The sequence below is a fragment of the Salmo trutta genome, chromosome 21 (genome assembly GCF_901001165.1).
Source record: "Salmo trutta chromosome 21, fSalTru1.1, whole genome shotgun sequence".
In the NCBI taxonomy this organism is placed as follows: Eukaryota; Metazoa; Chordata; class Actinopteri; order Salmoniformes; family Salmonidae; genus Salmo; species Salmo trutta.
The window spans coordinates 21,063,803-21,091,746 of record NC_042977.1 but is presented as its reverse complement, the minus strand read 5'-3'; the positions used below and the strand labels follow the sequence as shown (position 1 = coordinate 21,091,746).

At 43.0% G+C, this 27,944-nt stretch overlaps 1 protein-coding gene across 2 annotated transcripts in view; it reads right to left on the bottom strand.

Annotated features, from left to right (window-relative positions):
* Window positions 1-27,944, bottom strand: part of LOC115156913 (receptor-type tyrosine-protein phosphatase N2) — a 142,441-nt gene that overhangs the window by 57,323 nt on the left and 57,174 nt on the right. For both annotated transcript variants that reach the window (XM_029704735.1, XM_029704736.1), the window contains one exon: window positions 662-726. In XM_029704735.1, coding sequence (XP_029560595.1) covers window positions 662-726 — 65 coding nt within the window. The remainder of the gene's footprint in view (window positions 1-661; window positions 727-27,944) is intronic.

Genomic DNA, 27,944 nt, shown 5'->3' with positions numbered 1-27,944 from the left:
CTCTCATCTCTCTCTCTCTGTCTCTCTCACCAGACGCGTTGAGCTCATCCCTGCCATTTTGATTGACGGTGTGAATGTGACACAGTCATTGAGGCAGAATTACTGCTGAATCAATAACAGAGAGAGGAGAGACACTCCACCGTGTATTTAATAGAGAGGTAGCAGAGAATGGTAATGTTCACGAGTGGAGCCCAGTAGAGCCAGCCAGTTAGAGTGGGTACTAAAAATGGAGGCTCGGTAACGGTGCTTTTTCAACTGGTGCATAAAGGTGCTTTGTAAGTGCCGAGCACAGAAAATAAAGAATTTGTCAGTTCGTTTGCTCTACGGTCACTATTTCTCTTTCACACAGAATCTGTCAAAATATTTAATTATGCTCTCGGGAAGTGTACTTCTTCACAAATGTGCTTTGCTGTAGCAGCCCACGAGGAAAACACTCAAATAAATGACATAGGACAATTTAAACTATCAAATATAATCTCACAGTCTGAGATCATGGTCTCTTTCCAAATGGAACCCTATTCCCTATATACTGCACTACTGTTAACCAGAGACTATGGGCCCTATTGGAGGCACTACCTGCCCTATGGGCCCTGGTCAAAAGTAATGCACTACATAGGGAATAGGGTGCCATTTGAGTCAAACCCATATAAAGGGGACTTACATCTGTGATTCCAGCCTCCAGAATGATCACCTTGGCCTCCTTCTCCACTGCATCCTTCTGGCGAACTGTGAAGGGGAGAAACAGCAGCCTTTGTGAGACAGAGGTGTCAATCACTCTTACAGTAGAATGTGTGGAGGAGGTGGCAGTAAGAGAAGCAGCCGTCACTCTCAGAGGAAACAGACAGGCCATGTCTACGTTCCAAATAGCACCCTGTTCCCTATATAGTGCACTACTTTTGATAGAAGCCTATAGTACACTATATAGGCATTAGGGAGCCATTTGGGATGAATTCACAGACAGATCTCTACTGTCTAGAAAGAAACTGTCAACAAAACAAGGTCAAGACTATGAAGGACATTATTAAATGTCTTTCTAATATAATCTAACAGTGCACGTTATTATCCAATTAGATTGAGTAGAAATAGATTAGTAGATAACAAGTACAGGTAGATTTATTTACCTCTAGTACACTGAACTAGTAATAAGCATCTTCTCTGACTGACTTCTCTGAGTTATATATATTTTTGCAAGAGCTGAATATTAAGGCAAATCTTCCCCGAAATAAAATTATACAATCCTGTTGAACCTTCCTTCCTCTGCCTTAAGAGGAAATCATTTTGAGGTTTAATTGAAATATGACAGGACTCATTTTACAGGAAGAACAAAATGTTATGAAAAACTGTTCATAAATTAATTCACTATGTTTTCCATGTGAAAGCACCTCCTTTGTGGACACATCCGGCAGATAAAGGATATGCAAATAACCTGGGGAGAGCTTTGTGCGTCTCAAATGGCACCCTATTCCCTTCATAGTGCACCTCATTTTACCAGCGCTCATAGGGCTCTGGTCAAAAGTAGTGCACTATGTAAGGAATAGGGTGCCATTTGCGACGCACACCCTCAACTCTATATAATGTTAATCTAATTAGTGTTTTAATCAATCACAGCAATTATTTGCTCTCGCCAATTTATACAGAGTCCCGTATAATTACGTTGTGAGGCTTCAGATGGGTAATTTGATTGAGGTTCTCTACCTCCTTGGTGAACTGAACTCTGAACCCGAGGAGGGGAGTGTGACCACCTTGTCTGCCGTGGTCGGTCCTGTCAGAGGATGTCTTAATAATGCTGTCAGAGCACACCACCTGGGCTCACACACACACTTAGTGATGAGCATTTGGCTATTTCCACTGAACCAGTCAGTCTACAAGTCCATGACCATTACACCACTGTCCAGTAAATGCATTGCAGAGAGGACAAGTGAGGTTTAATTCACAAAGACATACCCATGAAAGACATGGACATTAAAACCCAGACAAGATCAATTAACTACAAGCACACACCACAGCCTGATGAGCATACAATAAACAATCAAACAAATAAATAATCAAACAAATAAACAGTCAAACAAATAAATAATCAAACAAGTAAACAGACAAATGAACATGAAAAGACTCCCCATGCTGTCCATGGGAGGGATCCAACACAGCAACAAGTGTGACTTCTCTTCCTGGTGCTAGGATGTTCATAGTGAGGGTGAGTTAATTAAAGCCAGCCAGTCTCTCATTAGACAATACTTTTGTCATCCCAACACCACAGTGTGGAGCATGGCTCCCCCACATCTAGCCTCCTCTCCTTTCTCCTCTCCTTTCTCCTCCCCTCTCCTTTCTCATCTCCTTTCTCATCTCCTCTCCTCTCCTCTCTCATCTCCTCTCCTTTCTCATCTCCTCTCCTCTCCTCCCCTCTCCTTTCTCATCTCCTCTCCTCTCCTCTCTCATCTCCTCTCATATCTCCTCCCCTTTCTCATCTCCTCTCCTCTCCTTTCTCATCTCCTCTCCTCTCCTCTCCTTTCTCATATCTCCTCTCCTTTCTCATATCTCCTCTCCTTTCTCATCTAATCTCCTCTCCTTTCTCATCTAATCTCCTCTCTCATATCTCCTCTCCTTTCTCATATCTCCTCTCCTTTCTCATATCTCCTCTCCTTTCTCATATCTCCTCTCCTTTCTCATATCGCCTCTCCTTTCTCATATCTCCTCTCTCCTCTCCTTTCTCATATCTCCTCTCTCCTCTCCTTTCTCATATCTCCTCTCCTTTCTCATCTCCTCTCCTTTCTCATATCTCCTCTCCTTTCTCATATCTCCTCTCCTTTCTCATATCTCCTCTCATATCTCCTCTCATATCTCCTCTCCTTTCTCATATCTCCTCTCCTTTCTCATATCTCCTCTCCTTTCTCATATCTCCTCTCCTTTCTCATATCTCATATCTCCTTTCTCATATCTCCTCTCCTTTCTCATCTCCTCTCCTTTCTCATATCTCCTCTCCTTTCTCATATCTCCTCTCATATCTCATATCTCCTCTCATATCTCCTCTCCTTTCTCATATCTCCTCTCCTTTCTCATATCTCCTCTCCTTTCTCATATCTCCTCTCCTTTCTCATATCGCATCTCCTTTCTCATATCTCCTCTCCTTTCTCATATCTCCTCTCATATCTCCTCTCATATCTCCTCTCCTTTCTCATCTCCTCTCCTTTCTCATCTCCTCTCCTTTCTCATCTCCTCTCCTTTCTCATATCTCCTCTCCTTTCTCATATCTCCTCTCATATCTCCTCTCCTTTCTCATATCTCCTCTCCTTTCTCATACCTCCTCTCCTTTCTCATCTCATCTCCTCTCCTTTCTCATATCTCCTCTCCTTTCTCATCCCTTCTCTTTTCTCATCTCCTTTCATCTCCTCTCTCCTCTCCTCTCCTCTCCTCTCCTCTCCTCTCCTCTCCTCTCCTCTCCTCTCCTCTCCTCTCCGCGTCCCCTCTCATCCCCTCTCCCATCTCCTCTCCTCTCCTTTCATCTCCTTTCTCCTCTCCTTTCTCCTCTCCTTTCTCCTCTCGTCTCGTCTCCTTTCTCCTCTCCTTTCTCCTCGTCCCCTCTCCTCTCCTCTCCTCTCCTCTCCAAACGAGCAGCAGCCCAACTAGAGCTCAGTAACTCAACAGCCATAATGAGCAGGTTAGTTTGTACCACACTGAGTGATTCCAAATCCCAACCTGCATGGACGGATCTTTGAAACTACTAACAAACTACAAAAAGGGCGAGGGCAAATTGGCAATTGTGTTTACAGTTTGCATACCTGCAGGTTTTGAAATAAGTCTGAGATATGATATGACACATTTTGAATACAAATAGCAAAAGTTAACTATACAGATTCTCATTGCATGTCCACATGTCACATCATTCCATTCTACATATACCATTGTCAGTACGCTCCATCTTATGCTGAATGTCACATTTCCAATACATGTTGTATAAGAAACAGGGGGTACCAGGAGAAAAATAGCTTATTCTTTCTTCTAAAAAAATACATAGGGGTTTCATTTGTCACCCCGGCCTTCATGTCCTGAGTTCTGCTTTATGTTAACTCAATGTATCAGAGGCGCCTTGAGGGGAACAAAGTAGACGGGATTCAAAAAATGCTCAATTTTTCACCATTGACTGAAGGAAAAGGCCTGGGTCTATGAGTTCACAGCCCAGAATGGGATGCTGTGTCGCACCAGGGACTGTTTCTGAGCACATTTGAGGGCGGTAATGAGAAGAAAACAACCGCCATCCTTCAAAGGCGAGGAGCGAGGAGGCACAACACCATCGCTTGCTGACACACTACACGGATGTAATCACATTACCTGATCATGATAGCAGTGATCCCTGAACAAATTAAAATATAGCACAGTGTGTTTTCATCTCTGAAATGTGGTTTTAGCCAAGTAACAATATCACTGTCTTGTGACTTTAAAACAATATTACGACATAGAGAGAAGGAGAAAAACCCCACAACCATGGTAAGTTATAGTATTTCTATTTTTCCTGCCTGAACCTTCATTTTGTGTAAAGACTCTGTCCCCAACCCCGACAACCGGTTATCCATGACAGCCCGTTGCAAATACAGATGTCAAAACCAATTCCAGAGTCATTTTTCTAAATGTTTTAATTAGATATTATATTTGGGGGTCTCACTTGCATTAATTTGATTTCTGATATCAACATTTCAGCCTTTAATCTGTTTCAAATGATGTTTTTCTCCAATCTCCAACACCCTAGCCTTATTGCCTCCAGTAATATAAACTGCAATATGAAGCAATGAGCAATTAGAGAAGACTTAGAGCATCACAAAGACAATGCAATATGTCATAAAATTAAAAGCAGGGGGTAAAATGGCATCCCAGGCCAGCTGGGGCAAGGAGCCATTACCTCTCTGTGGAGGGGGAGAGAGCAGTACTCCATCACACACTGTCTACATCCCAAATGACACCCTATTCCCTGTATAGTGCCATAAAGCTTTGGTCAAAAGTAGTGCACTATGTAGGGAATAGGGTTACATTTGGGACGCAGGCACCGTCTGCCAGCTGAATAATGGCAAACAAGCAGAGCACCATCTCTATCTAAACATTTATCATCACTCTCCACTGTTACACTGCTGTACAGCTCGTCACAGCATCACAGCACATGTCTGTATGGGAGATGAAATAGTGGTCACAGTACAGAGCTGTACTGGGAGAGGTATCGATAAAGCATCTGTTGTTATTGGGGTCTGGCTTACAATGGTATTGGAATGATTTTCATGTCACATTTTACACACTTTACTGCAACTATTGTAATTCCAAATAACTAAGAACATATTTTTGTTGTTGTGTAATGATGTGCTTGGTCTTGATACAGATGTTCATAACACAGCAGCTAATGAAAAATGTGAGCAATTTTGTGCCGTCAAACCCTTTATTTTGTTGTTAATATTTTCTTTGGGTATTGGATGGTGACATTTTACAGAATGTTGCCACCCCACATTGGTAGTTATGTTTCTGTTGCATTTAAATGCAGGTTCTAAACAGTGATGAGAATGTCTACAAACATCTGATTAAGCTCTTAATAGGTCTGTGTTCCAAATGCCACCCTATACCTTATATAGTCCACTACTTTGACCAGAACCCTGGTCTAAAGTAGTGCACTATATAGGGAATACGGTGCCATATAGGAGGCGACCTATGACACAAACAACCCTCCTACACAGGATAAACAATGACACCCATGAACTGATGCTACTGCACAAATATGTCACACAGACTAGGACATCGCAGCCTCACCTTTCAACAGCAGATTCACAAAATGTTCAGGAAGGGAGGCTAGGTCAGAGGGATGGAACAAGGGAGGCAGGGAGGGAGGGAACATTTCGGTTTGATAAGTGGAGGTGATGATGATTCACAGAAAGCAGGTAAGCAGCTAAAACTGGGACAGACTGTATCAGCCCATCCACAGCAGGGATCTGAATCAAAAGGCAGCGCTCACAAAGACAGAATGATAAAGACATTGCAGTCCATTGTCAAATAGTCAAGCTACCTTTTCTGCTTACCATTACACTGCTTACCATGACACTGCTTACCATAACACTGCTTACCATGACACTGCTTACCATGACACTGCTTACCATGACACTGCTTACCATGACACTGCTTTCTATAATACTGGCTGTACCAGCAACACAAACCATGCCCATCAGTGGGCTGTGACAGTGATAGTAGTCTAGCCTGTTAGCCAGTACAGAACACTAGCAGCTGTAGACATAACACCACAGGGACTCCCAGCAAAGTCTCCTGATAACACCAAACACCTTGTCTGCATTCCAAATGGCACCCTATTCCTTATTTAGTGCACTATGTGCTCTACTTTTGGCGAGTGCACATGGGCCCTGGTCAAAAGTAGTGCACTATGGAATAGGGTGCCATTTGAGATGCAGACAAGGTGTTTGGTGTTATCAGGAGAGTTTGTCCCAGACAGCCGACTCTTAGACCCGTCCTTCAGGAACCATTAACACACCACTTCCCACATAACCAGGCCTGAGCCAATTGGACACTGGGAGGAAGGAGATATACACAGTTTATTAGGTACACCACCTCGTTCATGAAAATGGATCGCTCCAACAGACAATGAGCCACGTGGCCGTGGTTTGCTATATAAAGCAGGCAGTCAGGCATCGAGGCATTCAGTTACTGTTCGACTGAATGTTAGCATGGGCAAAACGAGTGACCGAAGCAACTTTGAGAGTGGTGTGATCATCGGCGGCAGGTTGCGCCAGATCCTGTATCTCAGATACGTACAACCTCCTAGGCTTTTCACGCACGATAGTATCTAGGATCTACGAAGAATTGTTCAACTAACAAAAAACACCCAGTCTGTGGCAGTCCTGTGGACGAAAACAGCTCATTGATGAGAGGTCGAAGGAGAATGCCAAGAATCCTGCAAGCTAAAAGGCGGGCCACAAACAAATAAAGGCGCAGTACAACAGTGGTATGCAGTACGACATCTCGGAACGCAGAACTCGTTGATCCTTGTCAAGGATGTGCTATTGCAGCAGACGACCACACCGGGTTCCACTCCTATCAGCTAAAAACATCCTTGACAAGGATCAACGAGTTCTGCGTTGCATCACTGCCTGGTACGGCAATTGCTCGGCCTCTGACCGCAAGGCACTACAGAGGGTAGTGCGTACGGCCCAGTACATCACTGAGGCTAAGCTGCCTGCCATCCAGGACCTCTACACCAGGCGGTGTCAGAGGAAGGCCCTAAAAATTGTCAAAGACCCCAGCCACCCCAGTCATAGACTGTTCTCTCTACAACCGCATGGCAAGCGGTACCGGAGTGCCAAGTCTAGGACAAAAAGGCTTCTCAACAGTTTTTACCCCCAAGCCATAAGACTCCTGAACAGGTAATCAAATGGCTACCTGGACTATTTGCATTGTGTGCCCCCCCCAACCCCTCTTTTACGCTGCTGCTACTCTCTGTTTATCATATATACATAGTCACTTTAACTATACATTCATGTACATACTACCTCAATTGGACCGACCAACCAGTGCTCCCGCACATTGGCTAACCGGGCTATCTGCATTGTGTCCCACCCACCACCCACCACCCGCCAACCCCTCTTTTACGCTACTGCTACTCTCTGTTCATCATATAAGCATAGTCACTTTAACCATATCTACATGTACATACTACCTCAATCAGCCTGACTAACCGGTGTCTGTATGTAGCCTCGCTACTTTTATAGCCTCGCTACTGTATATAGCCTGTCTTTTTACTGTTGTTTTTATTTCTTTATTTACCTATTGTTCACCTAATACCTTTTTTGCACTATTAGTTAGAGCCTGTAAGTAAGCATTTCACTGTAAGGTCTACACCTGTTGTATTCGGTGCACGTGACAAATAAACTTGGATTTGATTTGATTTGAAAACCAGAAGCTGCTCCTGTGGGCACGCGATCTCCAACACTGGACAATTGAGGAGTGGAAAAACATAACTTGGAACATGACAAAGAGTTCAGTTTACTTCAGTGGCCTGCACAGTCCCCAGACCTCTACCCAATAGAACATCTTTGGGATGAGATGGAATGGGCTGGTCGCAGCATGAATGTACCACCTTCCAGTCTGCAGACCTTAAGCATGATGGGATGTTAATTACTTCATTAACTTAAGGAACCACACTTGTGTAGAAGCACCTTCTTTCAATCTATTTGGCATCCCTCATTTATTTGTGTTTCCTTCCTTTACCTGTAGAATAAATCCCAAATGGCACCCTATTCCCTATATAGTGCTCTACTTTTGACAAGGGCACAACGGGAATAGGCTACCATTTATGCGGCTACCATTTTTGATGCAAACATAGCCTACTACTCAGTAGGAAGTCATTTGAAGCCTCAGTATAGTACCGTTTTCTTCAGACAGAAGATATGAGAAAATTTGAGAACCACTTATTGGCAGGAAAATTCACACAGACTGACAGCACTTAACACCTCTCTCTCTCTCCTCCCTCTTAGCACCTCCGATGGGTGACCTTTATGCCTGACTCAATTCTCCAGCCGATTGAGTGGATGCATCCCAAATTCCCTTTGTAGTGCACTACTTTTGACCAGGGCCTCGTTTGGGACGGGCCCAGCGAGTGAGGACCGGCAGCAGCCAGCTAGCCAGCTCCTGCTTGCTCAAATATTATTGCTGCATGATCACTCAAGCATTTTAAAGACCTTCTGACAGCCCAATGCATTTCAATGGTCCAATAAAGGCTAAGGTAAAAGATAGACAAATATTTAGGGTTCAAACTGTAAACTGGTTCGTTCATAGTGTGAGAAAAGCAGAATTGTATTTTTAACGGATGTTATGCGGAGGTGTAAGCAGAGAAATTGACAAAACGCTACACAAGGTTATCTGGTACTTTCACATGTGTCTGTAGCTTATCATTGTGTGTGTGTTGGAGTGCATGCATGAGTGAACGTGTGTATCTACATGCCTACCTACGTGTGTGTGTGTGTGTGTGTGTGTGTGTGTGTGTGTGTGTGTGTGTGTGTGTGTGTGTGTGTGTGTGTGTGTGTGTGTGTGTGTGTGTGTGTGTGTGTGTGTGTGTGTGTGTTAGTGAAGCACAGCAGAGAGACTTAAAGCCTTCTGGCACAGTTCCATGGTCAAGGCCATCTCTGCAGGAGATGCACTCACTGGGGAGCTTGTTGTACAGTCAGAGCCTTTCCACAAAATTCACACTCACAGGAAATGTCTCCTATTATTGCTGCAGGGAGGACAGGGGCTGACACACTGGGAAATCCTTGAGCATTCAATTGTTTCCAAGCCCTGGAAGCCTCCAAGCCCAATGTTAAAAGGCTATATCTTAGACTGTGCTGGTTTTGTTCATATTGTTCATATTATGGCAATTGTGCTCGGTTTTTCAGACAGTAACTTCCCGCTTATTATAAACAATCCATTCTGTATGACAGTCTTTTGTGTCAAATAATCAATATGTGCGCACACGTTCGAAAATAGAATACTTAACAGTAAGAAAATAAACACCGCAGGAATGAATTCAACTTGCATTTTGCTCAGAGCTCTGACAACGGTGTTACACATGCTTGGCATGTCAAGTCCAACCAGACGATTTCACTAGTCTTTTAACACAGTCGTCCTGTGAGGTCTGTACATTTCCTGCATTTCCCTGTGCCAATAACACTGCATTCTGGGACAGCTGTACACACTCGAGTGGACACCTGGAGACCGCAGTGATGCCACTAAGAGGACAGGACAGCAGGGGAGCACACCTGGATCACCATGGCCCAGGGCCACAGACAGACACAGGTGCTGATGAGTACATCTGTGTTAACAGAGGCTTCACGTCAATACGCGATCCTCCCAGGACAAGTCCTCCTGTCCTGCGGCACATCATTACAAACCCGGGTACTAGCTGGAGGAAGAAGGAAACACAATGTGATCAGTTGAAAAGTCTACACAAATCCCACGGCGGTGGATGGAACTATCAAGGGACATCTGGGAGAAGAGATAGCAGTGGAGGACTGGCACTTTTTTTCTCTCCACACGCAGCAGCTAAAAAGAAGATACATTGTAATGGCTGAAACCATATGAATACCTTCAGGAGGTACGGGAGGCTGGAGACTGGCCAGACGCTGCCTGTACAAGCGGTTAGATCGCTGGCTCGCTCACTTCGTTTTCCCCTAAGGAATGGAGCCCACGGAGTCCAGATTGTAAATAAAAGAAAGCCTAGGGCAAACCTGGCTGGCTCTGACTCCCGCCTGGCTCTTCAGACGCTAGCTGACTACAAAACCAAGGCACTAGGCAGTGTAGTGAGTCACTGGCAGCATAGCGCTGGCAGGCAGTGCCTACTCAGTGTAAACTCCCTAACTCTGTAGGACGGTATCAAAGGATGAGAGAAGCAGAGCTCCGTACCCCCTAGAGCACATATCCAAGGCCTAGCTACACCTGGAGGAGAGGAGAAACCAGTTTACCACACTGTGTTGAATCCTGGTAGATCTGTACTGGTCCAGGGAGACGCTGCATTTCTGTCTACCTCCTACACCTCTGACATTAGGTCAGCCACAAAATGAGAATATGTTCATGAATATTCTCCTCTGCTATACGAGAATTTGACGCCCTCGATACCCCTCCCCCACTCTTCTATTCTCCTGCCCCACCTTCACTGGTGTTTCTTCTGGAGTGGAGCGTGTGTGTGTGTGTGTGTGTGTACGCTTCCAGACACTGAAATGAGCTGTCTCTGTTTCCCGTCTGCCCATCGGTGGGCACTACTTGTTCAGACACTGAGCTGTACTAGAGGTTCTCTCTCTCTCTCTCTCTCTCTCTCTCTCTCTCTCTCTCTCTCTCTCTCTCTCTCATACAAACACACAGCCAAATTGAAGGTATTAGCCAGCCTACTGATGTCCCCATGAGAGAAGACAGAGGAGGGTGAGGTGTATACTGAACACACCCACGTTCTAACCCTCAGAACTGAGTCAGGAAAAGAGAGAAAAGACAAGAATACAAAATATACCACAGAATCCTAGAAAATATTATATTCCTATTTCAAGGAATTCCCCGTATCAAGCGGTAGGCACTTGAAATCCAGCCATTACATTTTCATTTAGATGACTAAGGCTACGTTCCAAAGGGCACCCTATTCCCTACATAGTATACTACTTTTGACCAAAGCCCTATGGGCCCTGGTCAAAACTAGTGCACTACTGTGTATAGGGAATAGGGTACCATTTGGGATACATCCATGGCGGTTGTGATTTCTTGGGGAAATAGAAGTCGGACAGTTGATCTAGAACCCAAGGTGACCTCATTAACAGCATTTGTTCTGGTTGTCATGACAAATCAAACGCAGTGTCACTCAAACCCAGCAAGCCAATAGGAAGCCCTGACACTGACTGCTGGAATTCTCTTTGTCCGGCAGAGCTAAACTACAGTATAGTCGACTCCCAAATGGCACCCTATTTATTTTATAATGCACTACTTTTTACCAAAGCCCTGTTCAAAAGGATTGCACTATGTAGGGAGTAGAATGCCAATTGGGACGCAACCAGAAAAGGCAAAGATGACCCATAGTTGACCTGTCTGTATCAACACTCAGATACATCCATAAGCTAAGGTTGCTAAGTTTACACACGGTGGCTGCAAAGCAGAGTCTATTCATCACGTTGTTAGGCAGTCTTCTCATCACCTTGTGATCTCTAGAATAGCTATGTTGGCGCTATATCACTGTAAACGACATAAAAATGGACAGTTACTACATTACAACATTACAGTAACAACCAACCTTATGAGCATAGCTTTACACCTTTACTGCTTAATTTCACCTAGGAAATGTCTATTACAACTCAGAATTACTGTATTGAAATCCATTATTAAAAGGGGAAAGTGGAAACTATCTTCCAGGGTACTTAGCTAGGTTTCATAATAGAATGAGCAATTGTGAGTAACTTCTCATATTTTCTTCTCAAAGAAAGAGATTACATTTAGTTTCAAATAAAACATATAAATACATTATATATACTGCATAAACTGGGTGCTTCGAGCCCTGAATGCTGTATACCACGGGTATGACAAACCACTTATTTTTATTGCTCTAATTACGTTGCTAACCAGTTTATAATAGCAATAAGGCACCTTGGGGGTTTGCGGTATCTGGCCAATATACCACAGCTAAGGGCTTCATCCAGGCACTCCGCGTTGCGTCGTGCGTAAGAACAGCCCTTAGCCGTGGTATATTGGCCAGATATCACACACCCTCGTGCCTTATCGCTTAAGAGAACCACACTGATCTAATTTAACTGTACTGTATATAAGAATATGAATATGTATATGAATAGTTTGTAAATAGTGTTTTTGTTGTCTATTAGTGTCTTTCAAATATATAACTTATTTTATTAACATTTTTTATTTATGGTAATATCTTACGTTTTTCTTGTTTATTACTGTTCTGTGCTTTGTCATGTATTTGTACGTTTTATGTGGATGCCAGAAAGAGTAACTGCTGCATGTGCAGTATCTAATGGGGATCCTAATAAACTTAACACTGAGCAGTGAGCAGCCACAAAGAACGTTTACTAAGTGCGTTGTTTCAATACTGACAGGATCGAAAGAAAGGCAGGGCTGCTCTCTGATCAGCTTTCTCCATTCAAATTTTACCTTAACATGAATTATTCCATAATGCTGACGATGGATCAGCTCCTAGAGAGATATCACCTTACGGCTGCAAATATTTGAGGCGGCTTATTCTAATGCTTACCCTATAATAATCCACTAAATCACAGATTAATTTGGAACATCATTGCGCACATGTTGTTACACATCATGGGATCCTTGATGAAAACCTGCTCCAGAGCGCTCAGGACCTCAGACTGGGGCGAAGGTTCACCTTCCAACAGGACAACGCACACAGCCAAGACAACGCAGGAGTGGCTTCGGGACAAGTTTCTGAATTCCTTGAGTGGACCAGCTAGAGCCCGGACTTTAACCCGATCGAACGTTTCTCGAGAAACCTAAAAATAGCTGTACAACAACGCTCCCCAGCCAACCTGACAGAGCTTGAGAAGATCTGCTGAGAAGAATGGGAGAAACTCCCCAAATACAGGTGTGCCAAGCTTGTAGAGCAATACCCAAGAAGACTCTAGGCTGTAATCGCTGCCAAAGGTGCTTCAACAAAATACTGAATTACTTACGTAAATGTTATATTACATTTTTTTAAATATAAATTAGGAACATTTCTAAAAACCTGTTTTTGATTTGTCATTATTGGGTATTGTGTGTAGATTGATGAGGGGGAAAAACGATTTAAATTAATTTTAAAATAAGGCTGTAAAGTAACAAAATGTGGAAAAAGTCAAGTGGTCTGAATACTTTCCTTTTCTGTATATGTTCTTTTATTGCAATCACCTTGGGTTTCATTTGAAGCATATTTTTATCCTTTGCTTGTTCAATTGCAAAGACATTGGCAACTTTGTATTTAACTTCGTTCTGAAGTTATCGGTAGTCATAGAGAGACAGATAAACAGTTTGATTATATGTTTAGCTTAGATCTTCTGTGTATAAAGTAACGCAGACGGGCAAAAATATTTAACCTTTATTTAACTAGGCAAGTCAGTTAAGAACAAATTCTTACTTACAATTACGGCCTACCCCGGCTTAACTCTAACCCGGACGACGCTGGGCCAATTGTGCGCCTCCCTATGGAACTCCCAAATACGGCCGGTTGTGATACAGACTGGAATCGAACCAGGGTCTGTAGTAACGCTTCTAGCACTGAGATGCCGTGCACTAGACCGCTGCGCCGCTCGGGAGCCCAAAAGCGTGTTAAGGTTAAGTTCATCGTTAGAACCTTCGTAGGTTCTACGAGTGGCCTGTTCTACGAGTGGCCTGAGGCAGTCGATAAATAAGTAGCATTTTTTTAAATTATTTTTTATCTCTTTTTTCTCCCCAATTTCGTGGTATCCAATTGGTAGTAGTTACAGTCTTGTCTCATCGCTGCAACTCCCGTACGGACTCGGGAGAGGCGAAGGTCTAGAGCCATGCATCCTCCGAAACACAACCCAACCAAGCCGCACTGCTTCTTGACACAATACGCATCCAACCCGGAAGCCAGCCGCACCAATGTGTCGGAGGAAACACCGTACACCTGGCGACCTGGTCAGCGTGCACTGCGCCCGGCCCGACACAGGAGTTGCTAGCTCGAGATGAGACAAGGATATCCCTGCCGGCCAAACCCTCCCTAACCCGGACAACGCCGGGCCAATTGTGCGCCGCCCCATGGGCTTCCCGGCCGCGGCCGGCTGTGACAGATCCTGGGCTCGAACCCAGAATCTCTGGTGGCACAGCTAGCACGGCGATGCAGTGCCTTAGACCACTGTGTCACCCGTGAGGCCATAACTAGCATTTTCAAGTGCTACTTTACTAACAAAGGTTTTGGGAAACACTTCGGAGATTGAACAATGCTCCTACGAAGGTTCTAACGATGAACTTAACCTTATCACGCTTTTGGGAAACCAGGCCAGTAGTGTTCTAACTGTTTTGGGAAACCAGGCCCAGGCTAGTAGTGTTCTAACTGTTTTGGGAAACCAGGCCAGTAGTGTTCTAACTGTTTTGGGAAACCAGGCCAGTAGTGTTCTAACTGTTTTGGGAAACCAGGCCCAGGCCAGTAGTGTTCTAACTGTTTTGGGAAACCAGGCCAGTAGTGTTCTAACTGTTTTGGGAAACCAGGCCAGTAGTGTTCTAACTGTTTTGGGAAACCAGGCCAGTAGTGTTCTAACTGTTTTGGGAAACCAGGCCAGTAGTGTTCTAACTGTTTTGGGAAACCAGGCCAGTAGTGTTCTAACTGTTTTGGGAAACCAGGCCAGTAGTGTTCTAACTGTTTTGGGGAAACCAGGCCAGTAGTGTTCTAACTGTTTTGGGAAACCAGGCCAGTAGTGTTCTAACTGTTTTGGGAAACCAGGCCAGTAGTGTTCTAACTGTTTTGGGAAACCAGGCCAGTAGTGTTCTAACTGTTTTGGGAAACCAGGCCAGTAGTGTTCTAACTGTTTTGGGAAACCAGGCCAGTAGTGTTCTAACTGTTTTGGGAAACCAGGCCAGTAGTGTTCTAACTGTTTTGGGAAACCAGGCCAGTAGTGTTCTAACTGTTTTGGGAAACCAGGCCAGTAGTGTTCTAACTGTTTTGGGAAACCAGGCCAGTAGTGTTCTAACTGTTTTGGGAAACCAGGCCAGTAGTGTTCTAACTGTTTTGGGAAACCAGGCCAGTAGTGTTCTAACTGTTTTGAGAAACCAGGCCAGTAGTGTTCTAACTGTTTTGGGAAACCAGGCCCAGGCCAGTAGTGTTCTAACTGTTTTGGGAAACCAGGCCAGTAGTGTTCTAACTGTTTTGGGAAACCAGGCCAGTAGTGTTCTAACTGTTTTGGGAAACCAGGTCTAGGCCAGTGGTGTTCTAACTGGCTGCTGTAGCTGTTCCTGGCTCCTGCCTCTGATGAAGCTGTGTGTGTGTGTGTGTGTGTGTGTGTGTGTGTGTGTGTGTGTGTGTGTGTGTGTGTGTGTGTGTGTGTGTGTGTGTGTGTGTCAGCAGCAGTGTGAGATCCTACTAGTTAACGAGTGAACATATCAGCCTTGGCAGAGCCATTATGCATGACTTGGTCTCCTGCCAACAGTGGAGCCACGGCAGGGTGTGTGTGAGTGTGTGTGTCTCGTGTGTGTGTGTGGTGTGTGTGTGTGTGTGTTTGTGTGCTTGCATTTGGGTGTGGTGTGTGTTTGTGTTTATGAGTACCTGCTTGCATTTGTTTGCGTGTGTGTGGTGGGTTGAAAGGGGAAGGGGTTGGTGGCGGTAGCACCTGGCAGAGGGGGATCCAATGGCCTGCACATGTGTCTGAAGGAATGTGCCATTACAGATCAAATGCACTACAGCTGTACCAAATCACAATACGCAAAGCTATGGACTCTGCAACACATCACAGCACTACAGCACCATGGCTGCTTCTGGATTCACAATGGTTGCGTTACAAATGGTTTACTAAATGTAACTATACAATATACACTTGAATATTGGGTCACCTCAACCTCATTGAATTAAGCCCAATGATGATGACTAAATTACAGGTCACAGTAAATGGCTAACCAAACACACTGTTAATGAAAGTTATTGCTGTTCTGATATACAACAAGACCGTTATTAGACCTGAAATCACTGAACTCACAAAAATCAGTTCTCTGATGGAAAATCTGATTTGCATGACTTAAATGACATTTGGACGTTCAGTATGGGGATAAAGTCAACAATGAAATTGTCTGCTGCATCAAAGGTCAGTGATATGTCTGGGACAGGGGATCGTTGTCATACCACTTCTGGTTGTAATTCTACTTGTCAACACATTGGTGAGAAAAAACGACTTTCTCATAAGAAGACTTGGAAAGTGTTGCATTGGAACCTTGAAGCGCAAATAGCATTATATTGTCTATTATACTGGTACCAACACAGCATTTCACACAGGAGTAATACTAGTACTTTGACTGTGCCAAAACAGAAGAAATAGCCCCGAAAGAGTATAAACAATGTCAATTAGACAAAAACGTTCAGTTTTCTCTGTTTTCTCATTAATCAGTTCATGCAAATACTGTATATCTATCTTCCTAAAATCACTGAACACCACAGGTGCTTGTTAGAGACAGGCTAACTGTTTAACTGTTTCATTCCAGCATTCACTTCCAGCATTTTAATCAATGTATTCACTTCCTGCACTAATGTGTTATAATTTACACACTGTGTCATGTTTATTGTGTCTTAGTATGCCTCTATTTAAAAAATAAACCATATACAGTATGTATATATATATATATATACACACATATATATGTTTCCTTGACAGAATAATTATTCTCCTCTTTGACTGTGCATTTTTGGGGTCTGTACTCCTGAAGTTGATGACTGTTTTTGTGCTTGCCAGTTAGCTAGCAGTTAACAGCTGTTAGCAGTCAATGGCTAGCAGTTTCTTACTGCCGATAAAAGCGGATCATTGCCATCATTTTTTTAGACATTATTGAATAGTTTAACTTAACAAATCAAACATTACAATTCATTTTAAAAAATGCATGGTAATTCATGGTAACCTCGTAAACAATTCATTTACATATGGCATTTTATTGAAATGTTTATTTGCTGAAATATTTGCCGTTGCCCCAGTGGCGGTTCTAGCTTGTATGGCTCCCTGGGTGAACCCCCCCACAACTGTAATTTTTATTCAGACATTTGGAATAACACAAATAAATAACCCTAACATTTAAAACTATATAAATATAAAAATATGTACAAAAATAAGACTCATAAATATCAAAAAGAAGTAACAAAGACAAATAGAAAAAATGTGTTATGATTTGGCACTCGAGCATCAGTACATTACCCATCCCCCAACACTGTCAACCAAGAGTCAAGTCTAAACCAATTCCCCTTGGTGGTGTGCAGACTGGTTTTATATTATTCTTAACGATTTCGCACAAACCAGAAAAAAATGCAACAATATGTCTGTGAAACTATATATTCACAGTATTAGGAATGAATTGTGGTTTATTTGGTAGCATTTCATAGTGTGACTGATTTGACTAATTGCATTAGTACTGTTCAAAGTTATAGATGCGCTATTTGATAGATTCCCCCGCTCCCTCTACCTCGGACTTCTGCATGGGAGACCTTACCAGGCAGTAGCCTGCCTAGCTCACAAACTAGAATCAGGGCGCTCACTCCGACAAGGTTAATTGACCCACAGTTCCACACGGTGACATGATATCATTGACGTGACGTGCAAACGAGCAATAGAAAACCGATCGCGCAAATGTCACCATTCTGATTTTTTGTTGTGCAGGCTCCCCATGCCGCCACTGCGTTGCCCGGCCATTTAAAGGGACAGCTTTTAATTTACATTTTTATGGTAAACAGTAAATACAAATACTCTTTATTTGTTTTCTGTAGACAAATTCTGTGTAATATCCTGTCACTAGACTGTCACAGTAAAAAAAATTGCTTGCACATTCCCAATACTGGTTTTGCATTAGAAAGAGGTTTCATTTGATTCCTCAACCAGGTTTAGGCTCAATATGATTTATTTGCAGCATTATTGAACAGTCTAGATTCTCCTCTACTATGATCAAGACTGCGACTGTTCAACATGACATATACGGGCTCTCTAATTAAAAAGAAAAGCAACCTATTTGAACCTCACTTTAATATGCAATTGTCTTGTTTCTATGCGTGTTTCATTATGTGATGTTGATGATGATCTGTTCAGCAGGAAGGGGAACGGGCTGCACGGCTTGACGTGAGCCACAGACTGCAAACCAAATCAAATTGTATTTGTCACGTGCGCCAAATACAACACTAATTCCACTAATTAACTTTTAACAAGGCACACCTTTTAATTGAAATGCATTCCAGGTGACTGACTACATCATGAAGCTGGTTGAGAGAATGCCAAGAGTGAGCAAAGCTGTCATCAAGGCAAAGGGTGGCTACTTTGAAGAATCTCAAATATAAAATACAGTTTGATTTGTTTAACACTTTTTTTGTTACTACATGATTCCATATGTGTTATTCTATAGTTTTGATGTCTTCACTATTATTCTATTCTAAAATAGTAAAAATAAAGAAAAACACTTGAATGAGTACATGTGTCCAAACATTTGACTGGTAATGGTACTCAATGTATGTATGTATGTATGTATGTATGTATGTATGTATGTATGTATGTATGTATGTATGTATGTATGTATGTATGTATGTATGTATGTATGTATGTATGTATGTATGTATGTATGTATGTATGTATGTATGTATGTATGTATGTATGTATGTATGTATGTATGTATGTATATATATATATATATATATATATATATATATATATATATATATACACATACCAGTACAGAGTCAATGTGCGGGGACACAGGTTAGTCGAGGTAATTGAGGTAAAGGTAAAGTGACTATGCATTAATAATAAACAGAGAGTAGCAGCAGAGGAAAAATGGGGGGGGGGGGGGGGGGGGGGGGTCAATGCAAATTGTCCGGGTAGCCATTTGATTACCTGTTCAGGAGTCTTATGGTTTGGGGGTAGAAGCTGTTAAGATGCCTTTTGGACCTAGACTTGGACCTCTCTGCAACTGCACGGTACCGCTTGCTGTGCGGTTGCAGAGAGAACAGTCTATGACTAGGGTGGCTGTAGTCTTTGGCAATTTTTAGGGCCTTCCTCTGACACCACCTGGTATAGAGGTCCTGGATGGCGGGAAGCTTGGCCCCAGTAATGCACTGGGCCATACGCACTATCCTCTGTAGCACCTTGCTGTCGGAGGCCGAGCAGTTACCATACCAAGCAGTGATGCAACCAGTCAGAATGCTCTCGATGTTGCAGCTGTAAAACCTTTTGAGGATCTGAGGACCCATGCCAAATCTTTTCAGTCTCCTGAGTGGGAATAGGCGGTCGTCTGTGATCAGGCCTACCACTGTTGTGTCATCGGCAAACTTAATGATGGTGTTGGAATCGTGCTTGGGCATGCAGTCAAGGGAGAACAGGGAGTACATGAGGGGCTGAGCACACACCCCTGAGGAGCCCCCGTGTTGAGGATCAGCGTGGAAGATGTGTTGTTACCTACCCTTACCACCTGGGGGCGGCACGTCAGGAAATCTAGGATCCAGTTGCAGAGGGAGGTATTTAGTCCCATGGTCCTTAGCTTAGTGATGAGCTTGAGGGCACTATGGTGTTGAACGCTGAGCTGTAGTCAATGAATAGCATTCTCATGTACACTACCGTTCAAAAGTTTGGGGTCACTTAGAAATGTCCTTGTTTTTGAAAGAAAAGCATCCCGGAGTCGCCTCTTCACTGTTGACGTTGAGACAGGTGTTTTGTGGGTACTATTTAATGAAGCTGCCAGTTGAGGACTTGTGAGGCATCTGTTTCTCAAACTAGACACTCTAATGTAATTGTCCTCTTGCTCAGTTGTGCACCGGGGCCTCCCATTCCTCTTTCTATTCTGGTTAGAGACAGTTTGCGCTGTTCTGTGAAGGGAGTAGTAGACAGGGTTGTACGAGATCTTCAGTTTCTTGGCAATTTCTCGCATGGAATAGCCTTAATTTCTCAGAACAAGAATAGACTGACGAGTTTCAGAAGATAGGTCTTTGTTTCTGGCCATTTTGAGCCTGTAATCGAACCCACAAATGCTGATGCTCCAGATACACAACTAGTCTAAAGAAGGCCAGTTTTATTGCTTCTTTAATTAGAACAACAGTTTTCAGCTGTGATAACATAATTGCAAAAGGGTTTTCTAATGATCAATTAGCCTTTTAAAATTATAAACTTGGATTAGCTAACACAACGTGCCATTGGAACACAGGAGTGATGGTTGCTGATAATGGGCCTCTGTACGCCTACAGTATGTAGATATTACATAAAAAATCTACCGTTTCCAGCTACAATAGTTATTTACAACATTAACAATGTCTACACTGTATTTCTGATCAATTTTATGAAAATTTGCTTTTCTTTCAAAACCAAGGACATTTCTAAGTGACCTCAAACATTTTAACGGTAGTGTAGGTGTTCCTTTTGTCCAGGTGGGAAAGCGCAGTGTGGAGTGCAATAGAGATTGCGTCATCTGTGGACCTGTTGGGGTGGTATGCAAATTGGAGTGGGTCTAGTGTTTCTGGGATAATGGTATTGATGTGAGCCATGACCAGCCTTTCAAAGCACTTCATGCCTACAGATGTGAGTGCTACGGGTTGGTAGTCTTTTAGGCAGATTACCTTGGTGTTCTTGGGCACAGGGACTATGGTGTCTGCTTAAAACATGTAAGTATTACAGACTCGGTCAGGGGCAGGTTGAAAATGTCATTGAAGACACTTGCCAGTTGGTCAGCGCATGCTCGGAGTACACGTCCTGGTAAACCGTCTGGCCCTGCGTCCTTGTGAATGTTGACCTGTTTAAAGGACTTATTCACATCGGCTACTGAAAGCGTGATCACACAGTCGTCTGGAACAGCTGGTGCTCTCATCATGCATGCTTCAGTGTTGCTTGCCTCGAAGCACGCATAGAAGTCATTTAACTCATCTGGTAGGCTCATGTCACTGGGCAGCTCGCGGCTGTGCTTCTCTTTGTAGTCCGTAATAGTTTGGAAGCCCTGCCACATGCGACGAGCATCTGAGCCGGTTTAGTACGATTCAGTCTTAGTCCTGTATTGACACTTTGCCTGTTTGATGGTTCGTCGGAGGGAATAGCGGGATTTCTTAAAAGCATCCTGGTTAGAGTCCCACTCCTTGAAAGCAGCAGCTCTACCCTTTAGCTCAGTGCGGATGTTGCCTGTAATCCACGGTCACTGTGAGGATGACGTCATTGATGCACTTATTGATGAAGCCAGTGACTGCCCTAAAAATTGTCAAAGACCCCAGCCACCCCAGTCATAGACTGTTCTCTCTACTACCACATGGCAAGCGGTACCGGAGTGCCAAGTCTAGGATAAAAAGGCTTCTCAACAGTTTTTACCCCCACCTGCCAACCCCTCTTTTACGCTACTGCTACTCTCTCTTCATCATATATGCATAGTCACTTTAAACATATCTACATGTACATACTACCTCAATCAGCCTGACTAACCGGTGTCTGTATGTAGCCTCGCTACTTTTATAGCCTCGCTACTGTATATAGCCTCGCTACTGTTTTCACTGTTGTTTTATTTCTTTACTTACCTATTGTTCACCTAATACCTTTTTTGCACTATTGGTTAGAGCCTGTAAGTAAGCATTTCACTGTAAGGTCGACACCTGTTGTATTCGGCGCGCGTGACAAATAAACTTTGATTTGATGTGGTGTTCTCCTCAATGCCATTGGAAGAATCCCAGAACATATTCCAGTCTGTGCTAGCAAAACAGTCCTGTAGCTTAGCATCTGCATCATCTGACCACTTCCTTATTGAGCGAGTCATTGGTACTTCTTGCTTTAGATTTTGCTTGTCAGCAGGAATCAGGAGGATAGAGTTATGGTCAGATTTGCCAAATGGAGGGTGAGGGAGAGCTTTGTACGCGTCTCTGTATGTGGGGTAAGGGTGGTCTAGAGTTTTTTCCCCCTTGGGTTGCACATGTAACATGCTGGTAGAAATGAGGTAAAACAGATTTAAGCTCCCCGCATTAAAGTCCCTGGCCACTAAGAGCGCACCTCTGGATGAGCATTTTCTTGTTTGCTTATGGCCTTATACAACTTGTGAGTGCTGTCTATGTGCCAGCATCGGTTTGAGGTGGGAAATAGACAGCTATGAAAAATATAGATGAAAACTCTCTTGGTAAATAGTGTGGTCTACAGCTTATCATGAGGTACACTACCTGAGGCGAGCAAAACCTTTAGACTTCCTTAATATTAGATTTCGTGCACCAGCTGTTGTTTACAAATAGACACAGACCGCCACCCCTTGTCTTACCGGAGGCAGCTGTTCTATCTTGCCGATGCACGGAAAACTCAGCCAGCTGTATGTTATTCATGTCGTCATTCAGCCACGACTCGGTGAAACATAAGATATTACATGTACAAAATAAGTTACAAATAACGCGCAAAAAACACACACAATAGCACATATTGGTTAGGAGGACGTATAACGTCAGCCATCTCCTCCGACGGCTCTCCCTACTCTCTCTCACTACTCCTCTCACTAAAGTGCACACATTTTTACCACAGCCCTGCTTGAAGGCAGTGCACTACATAATTAATAGGGTGTCATTTGGCATGCGTCCATACTGACCTATAACACCTATGGCATCACCCGCACAGATCAATTTGAGACTCAATCAGGGGTTGAGAAGGAGCTGAAGACTCGTCTCTCATAACCCATACATAATTCATCCCTTATTTTCTTTCTTTCATGATGGGAAGAAAAATAAACCCTTTTATTTTCCAGACAGATCTGTACTTGCCCTTTGTTAATGCATCCAGTGGAAAATACTTGATCCATTAAGGCAGAATGAGTAGAGTAACGTCCATATAGTTCAGGTAGGAAAACACATGGAGTCAATACGACCTCATATGAGAGAAATACAGGTCAAATACATGTGTACATGCATGCTTGATATGATCAATATGGATGCTTCCATAGTCCAATAGGGCGCTTCCACGCCTATGGGAGCGTAAAATATTTTTGGTATCTCAGATTGTTGTGGCAATTCTCACATAGAAACTTCATTGCAGGAAGTATCACAAACCATTTTTTAGAAAACCATGATGAAAGTGGCCATTTTAGGCCCTTTTTAGAACTATACATGCCTCTTGTAAGACCCTAAAATCTGTGAACCATACATGATACAGACAATATCTTCGCGTCATTATTCTCCTCATATTGTGCTCTAAAATATCAAGTATATGTCTTTACTCTTGATTCTGAAATAAAAAAGGTCACATTCATTTATTTAACATAAAAAATATGAATATGAATATCTCAAAACTAACCTTTTTGATTTGATTAATTTTAAGACATTATTTTGAACAATTTACTCTCCAAATATGGGGCAGCAGGTAGCTTAGTGGTTAGAGCGTTGGGCCAGAAAACGAAAGGTTGCTGGATCGAATCCCTGAGCTGACAAGGTAAAAATCTGTCGTTCCACCCCTGAACAAGGCAGTTAACCCACTGTTCCCGGTTAGGCGTCACTGTAAATAAGAATTTGTTCTTAACTGAATTGCCTAGAGGTTAAATAAAAAAATACATCAAATTTCCAGAGTGGGCTCTCTGCTAATTCTGAAGGTATTATCAATTGTATGAGCACCACCAACACAGTGAATGGGAAAATAGATTCAAAGGGAACTCCCTCTGCTAGTGAAGGGCTGTGATTGGTTAATGACCTATAATGTCAATTTCTATGTATAAAATGGGTCAAATCATTAAAAGTACCAGAGAGCCCACTCTGGAAAAGTGACCTGTTTGTGGAGCATATTGTTACAAACCATATGTCAAAACAATGAAATGCCTGCGCTACAGATGTCTATATCAGTCTGCTACTTTTGTGAGATTATTTTAATAAATATATTTTTTTATCTGATTTTTCATGGGGTGCTGCATCACCCTCAGCACCCCTACTTCCTGTGGCCATGGCTACATACATACATACATACATACATACATACATACATACATACATACATACATACATACATACATTCTGTCTGGCTCTCTAATCCCACTCAGAATCTGGAAGGAGTACATTAATTATAGACAAAAAGCAGAAGTACAAAAGCAGGGAGCGGTCCTTTGAAGATGTAGACCTAAATGTCACCCAGCAGCTTTGAAGTTTCTGGGCTGACTTTGTCTCTCTGTTAGAATACATAAAACACTCTAAAACAGAAAGACAGAAGCCCCAGCACCCGGCTTTCAAGGGACATTTCATGTTGGCTCCAACCATCAAACGAGAGTTGAACCCTCTCCTGCCCGTCTCATACCGTAACCTTATGGAGATATCTCTAACTTTCTATACCAAGCAGCCATTGTACTGTATGTACCAATATGATTATATCACTCACTCAGTCAGGACACAGTGACATTTGTGAATCAGACTGTAGAACATATTGTGTACAGATGTAGCATCTTAATTTGATCACCCTGTTGCAGGTGAAATGTCCTGTAATGCAGGAAATGTAAAAATTGTAGTGTATTTGAGGTTAAAAAAGTTCTGAAGTAATTTCCACCTTGAAATGTCAGACGTCATTTTCCCTTACGAAAAATGTGTCAACCCCTAGATTATTTTCCTGGTGTAGCAAACTGGCTCCAATTAAGATCCTACATCTGTATCACAGGAGGTTGCTGAGGGAAGAACGGCTCATAATAATAGCCGGAATGGCGCAAATGTGTTTGATGTATTTGATACCCTTCCACCTATTCCGATCTAGTCATTACCATGAGCCCGTTCTCCCCAATTAAGGTGCGACCAACCTCCTGTGATCTGTATAGCTATAAAACTGATAACATAATGTTGAAGCCATCAATCATTATGTGTTACTCATTCAAGGTCAACATTAATATTTTACTAAATGAGGAAATTACAAGAAAGGTTTCTTATTCTGAGAACAGAATAGTACATATGGATACTGTACATTTCATCTTTGCAGCCTACTGTATCTATGCAACTTCATTTACAACATACTGTATAATACAGGGCACCGCATTAGTCTGTGTGTCTTGACTATATGATGGTTTTTCGAGGTGAACACAGCTAGCTGGCTATTTGCAGCAGGCAGGCACAGAACCTAATCCTAGTGAGTCACTCTCCTCTCCTCTCCTCTCCTCTCCTCTCCTCTCCTCTCCTCTCCTCTCCTCTCCTCTCCTCTCCTCTCCTCTCCTCTCCTCTCCTCTCCTCTCCTCTCCTCTGAAGAGTGGATAAGGTGATGTAGAGAACAGAACACCACTTGAATGCGGCTGTAATCAAGGTCCATACGCTGAAGTGGGCCAATCAATTCAGCTGTCTGCTTCTGTTCTCATCAGGGATCTCAGAGCCCACTAAGAGAAGCTGGATACTGCCTACAGATGTAGGATCTTAATTTGAGCCAGTTTGCTACGGCAGGAAAATAATCATGCAACAACAGGAAATATGAAATATTATGTGGATTATAATTAATGGACATTTTTTGAACGGATTGATACATTATTTCGTTAGGGCAAATCAAGTCTGACATTTCAAAGTGAAAATTACACAATTTACAAGCCTTTTAAACCTTGAAAACACCCCAAGTTTGCAATTCTCAGCATCAAAATAGTGGTCAAATTAAGATCCTATATCTGTACTCAGGCCACCAAAGGTGAGCGAACAACAGGAGCATTTTATTAGCCTTTAATAACATTCTTCACTGGAGTGAGAGAGAGAGAGATAGATAGAGAAGCCAGACTAGGAAGTTTGGAGGAACATGGCTTTATTACACACCCAGAGAGAAGACTCTGTCATGGCTGACATGAAGAGGGCCTCAATCATATGGGGGTTCTATCCATCCTGCAGTAAGAAAATAGTGATAGTGATGGAATGCTAAGTCCCAAAGGGGGGTTATGTAGAAGAATCTGAAATCCTTTTTTAAATTATTTTTTTAGTTCAGATTCAGAGCTTGTGATTGGAGGAAGCATGGAAAAGTTATACTGCTTTAAAAGTTGCTAAACGTGTTATCCCACTTAGGATACCAGTAGGAGAAAATGCCCTTGAATGATTTGTTGAGTGCTAGAGAGGTCTTCTTTGTTTACACCCTCTTAAGCCATAGACCTACCTATATCTTTAAGAATTCACATGTAAACACATGGCCAAAAGTCAGCATGGTCATCCCCTCCATTATTTCTGCCAATCACGGCTAACTAGGCTCATAATTTAACATTTTAATTCATATTTACGGATCCCATACAACTTTGTAATGAAGGCACATGTTCAAGAAGGCATTTCTGCCCTACATGTTGTGTTATGTCATCATCTTCATTACATGAACTAGGCCTACATCCAAGCTTAGAGTATTCATTTACACATCCCACACACACTGCATTTTTCGCACAGAGAAACAGACCGCAGCGACACGGAAGCTTTCACTCTCCCTCTCCCAGCCAGCCAGTCCCTTGCCTGCCCTGGAATGATGCAAGAGTGCTGCAAGTGTGGAGTCAGGCAGCAGAGCCAGCAGAGAGAGCTCCAGTCAGTCAAGCCATCTGCAGCACAAATGTGACCCTATTCCCTATATAGTGCACTACTTTTGACCAAGCCCTGGTCAAAAGGGATGCACTACATTTGGAAATAGGGTGCCATCTGTAGGAGGCATGAAGCCTGAGCTGAAGCTGGAGTTCCAGGAGCAGGGCCAACACAGAGGTTGCATCCCAAATGGCACCCTATTCCCTATACATAGTGCACTTCTTTTAACCATAGCCCTATGGGCCCTGGTCAAAAGTAGTGCACTGTATAGGGAATAGGGTGTCATTTGGGATGCAACCAGAGTAGAGCTGCCAGCTGTGAGAGAGGGACCCTGAGAGGTCTGCCCAGAGAGGGCTGGCTGAGGACCATGACGCCCGCGCTGCCACCGCTGCTAAACAAACTCAGCTTCCACACAACACCTGTGATGATCCACCCTCTTCACAGCAGGACTCACAGATGCTCCCAAAGCTCTGGAGGATTCCACCCCCCACCCCCACCCAGCTCTCTCTGAAGTCAGACCAAAATAACCACAAGCAACTCTGAACTGCAGGGGACACAAAAGATTGAGGTCTCACTTGTAGGGATTTCTCAGAAGTCACAAAACACAACCACCACGCATACGCCGATAGACAATAGAGAACGCACCAACCTGTGTCACAACAAATTACATCAATAAACAACTGTTTTTGTCATTTCATTTTCCCCCAATTTGATTTTGAGCACATTTTGGCCAACAGGTTGCTATTAGCTACTAGCTAGAGAAAATCCAGAATTGATTATCCTTCAGCATGAGATGAGAATTGATCAACAGGCAAACTAAATGAAGTTAACTTCAATGGATCTGGTGGCTCCTGTAGGGCTTAAGTGGGCCCATAGTCCCATTGGGGAGACTTGTTTCCAATGAAATCACACAGGAAATCAATGGAGACAATTAAAGGAGTGAATCCAAACAGAAAGTGCTGATGACAAAGTCAGGGTTTGTCCAAAATGGCACCCAATTCCCCATATAGTGCACTACTTTTGACCCCCTTTTGCACTCTTTTGACTCTTTTGATCACATTCGCTGCTGCTACCGGTTATTATCTATCCTGTAGCCTAGTCACTTTACCCCTACCTATATGTACATGTCTACCTCAATTACCTCGTACCCCTGCACATTGACTCAGTACTGGTATCCCGTGCATATAACCAAGTTATCGTTACTCATTGTGTATTTATTCCTCCTGTTATTATGCTTCTATATTTTTATATATGTTTCTCTCTGCATTGTTGGGAAAGGTCC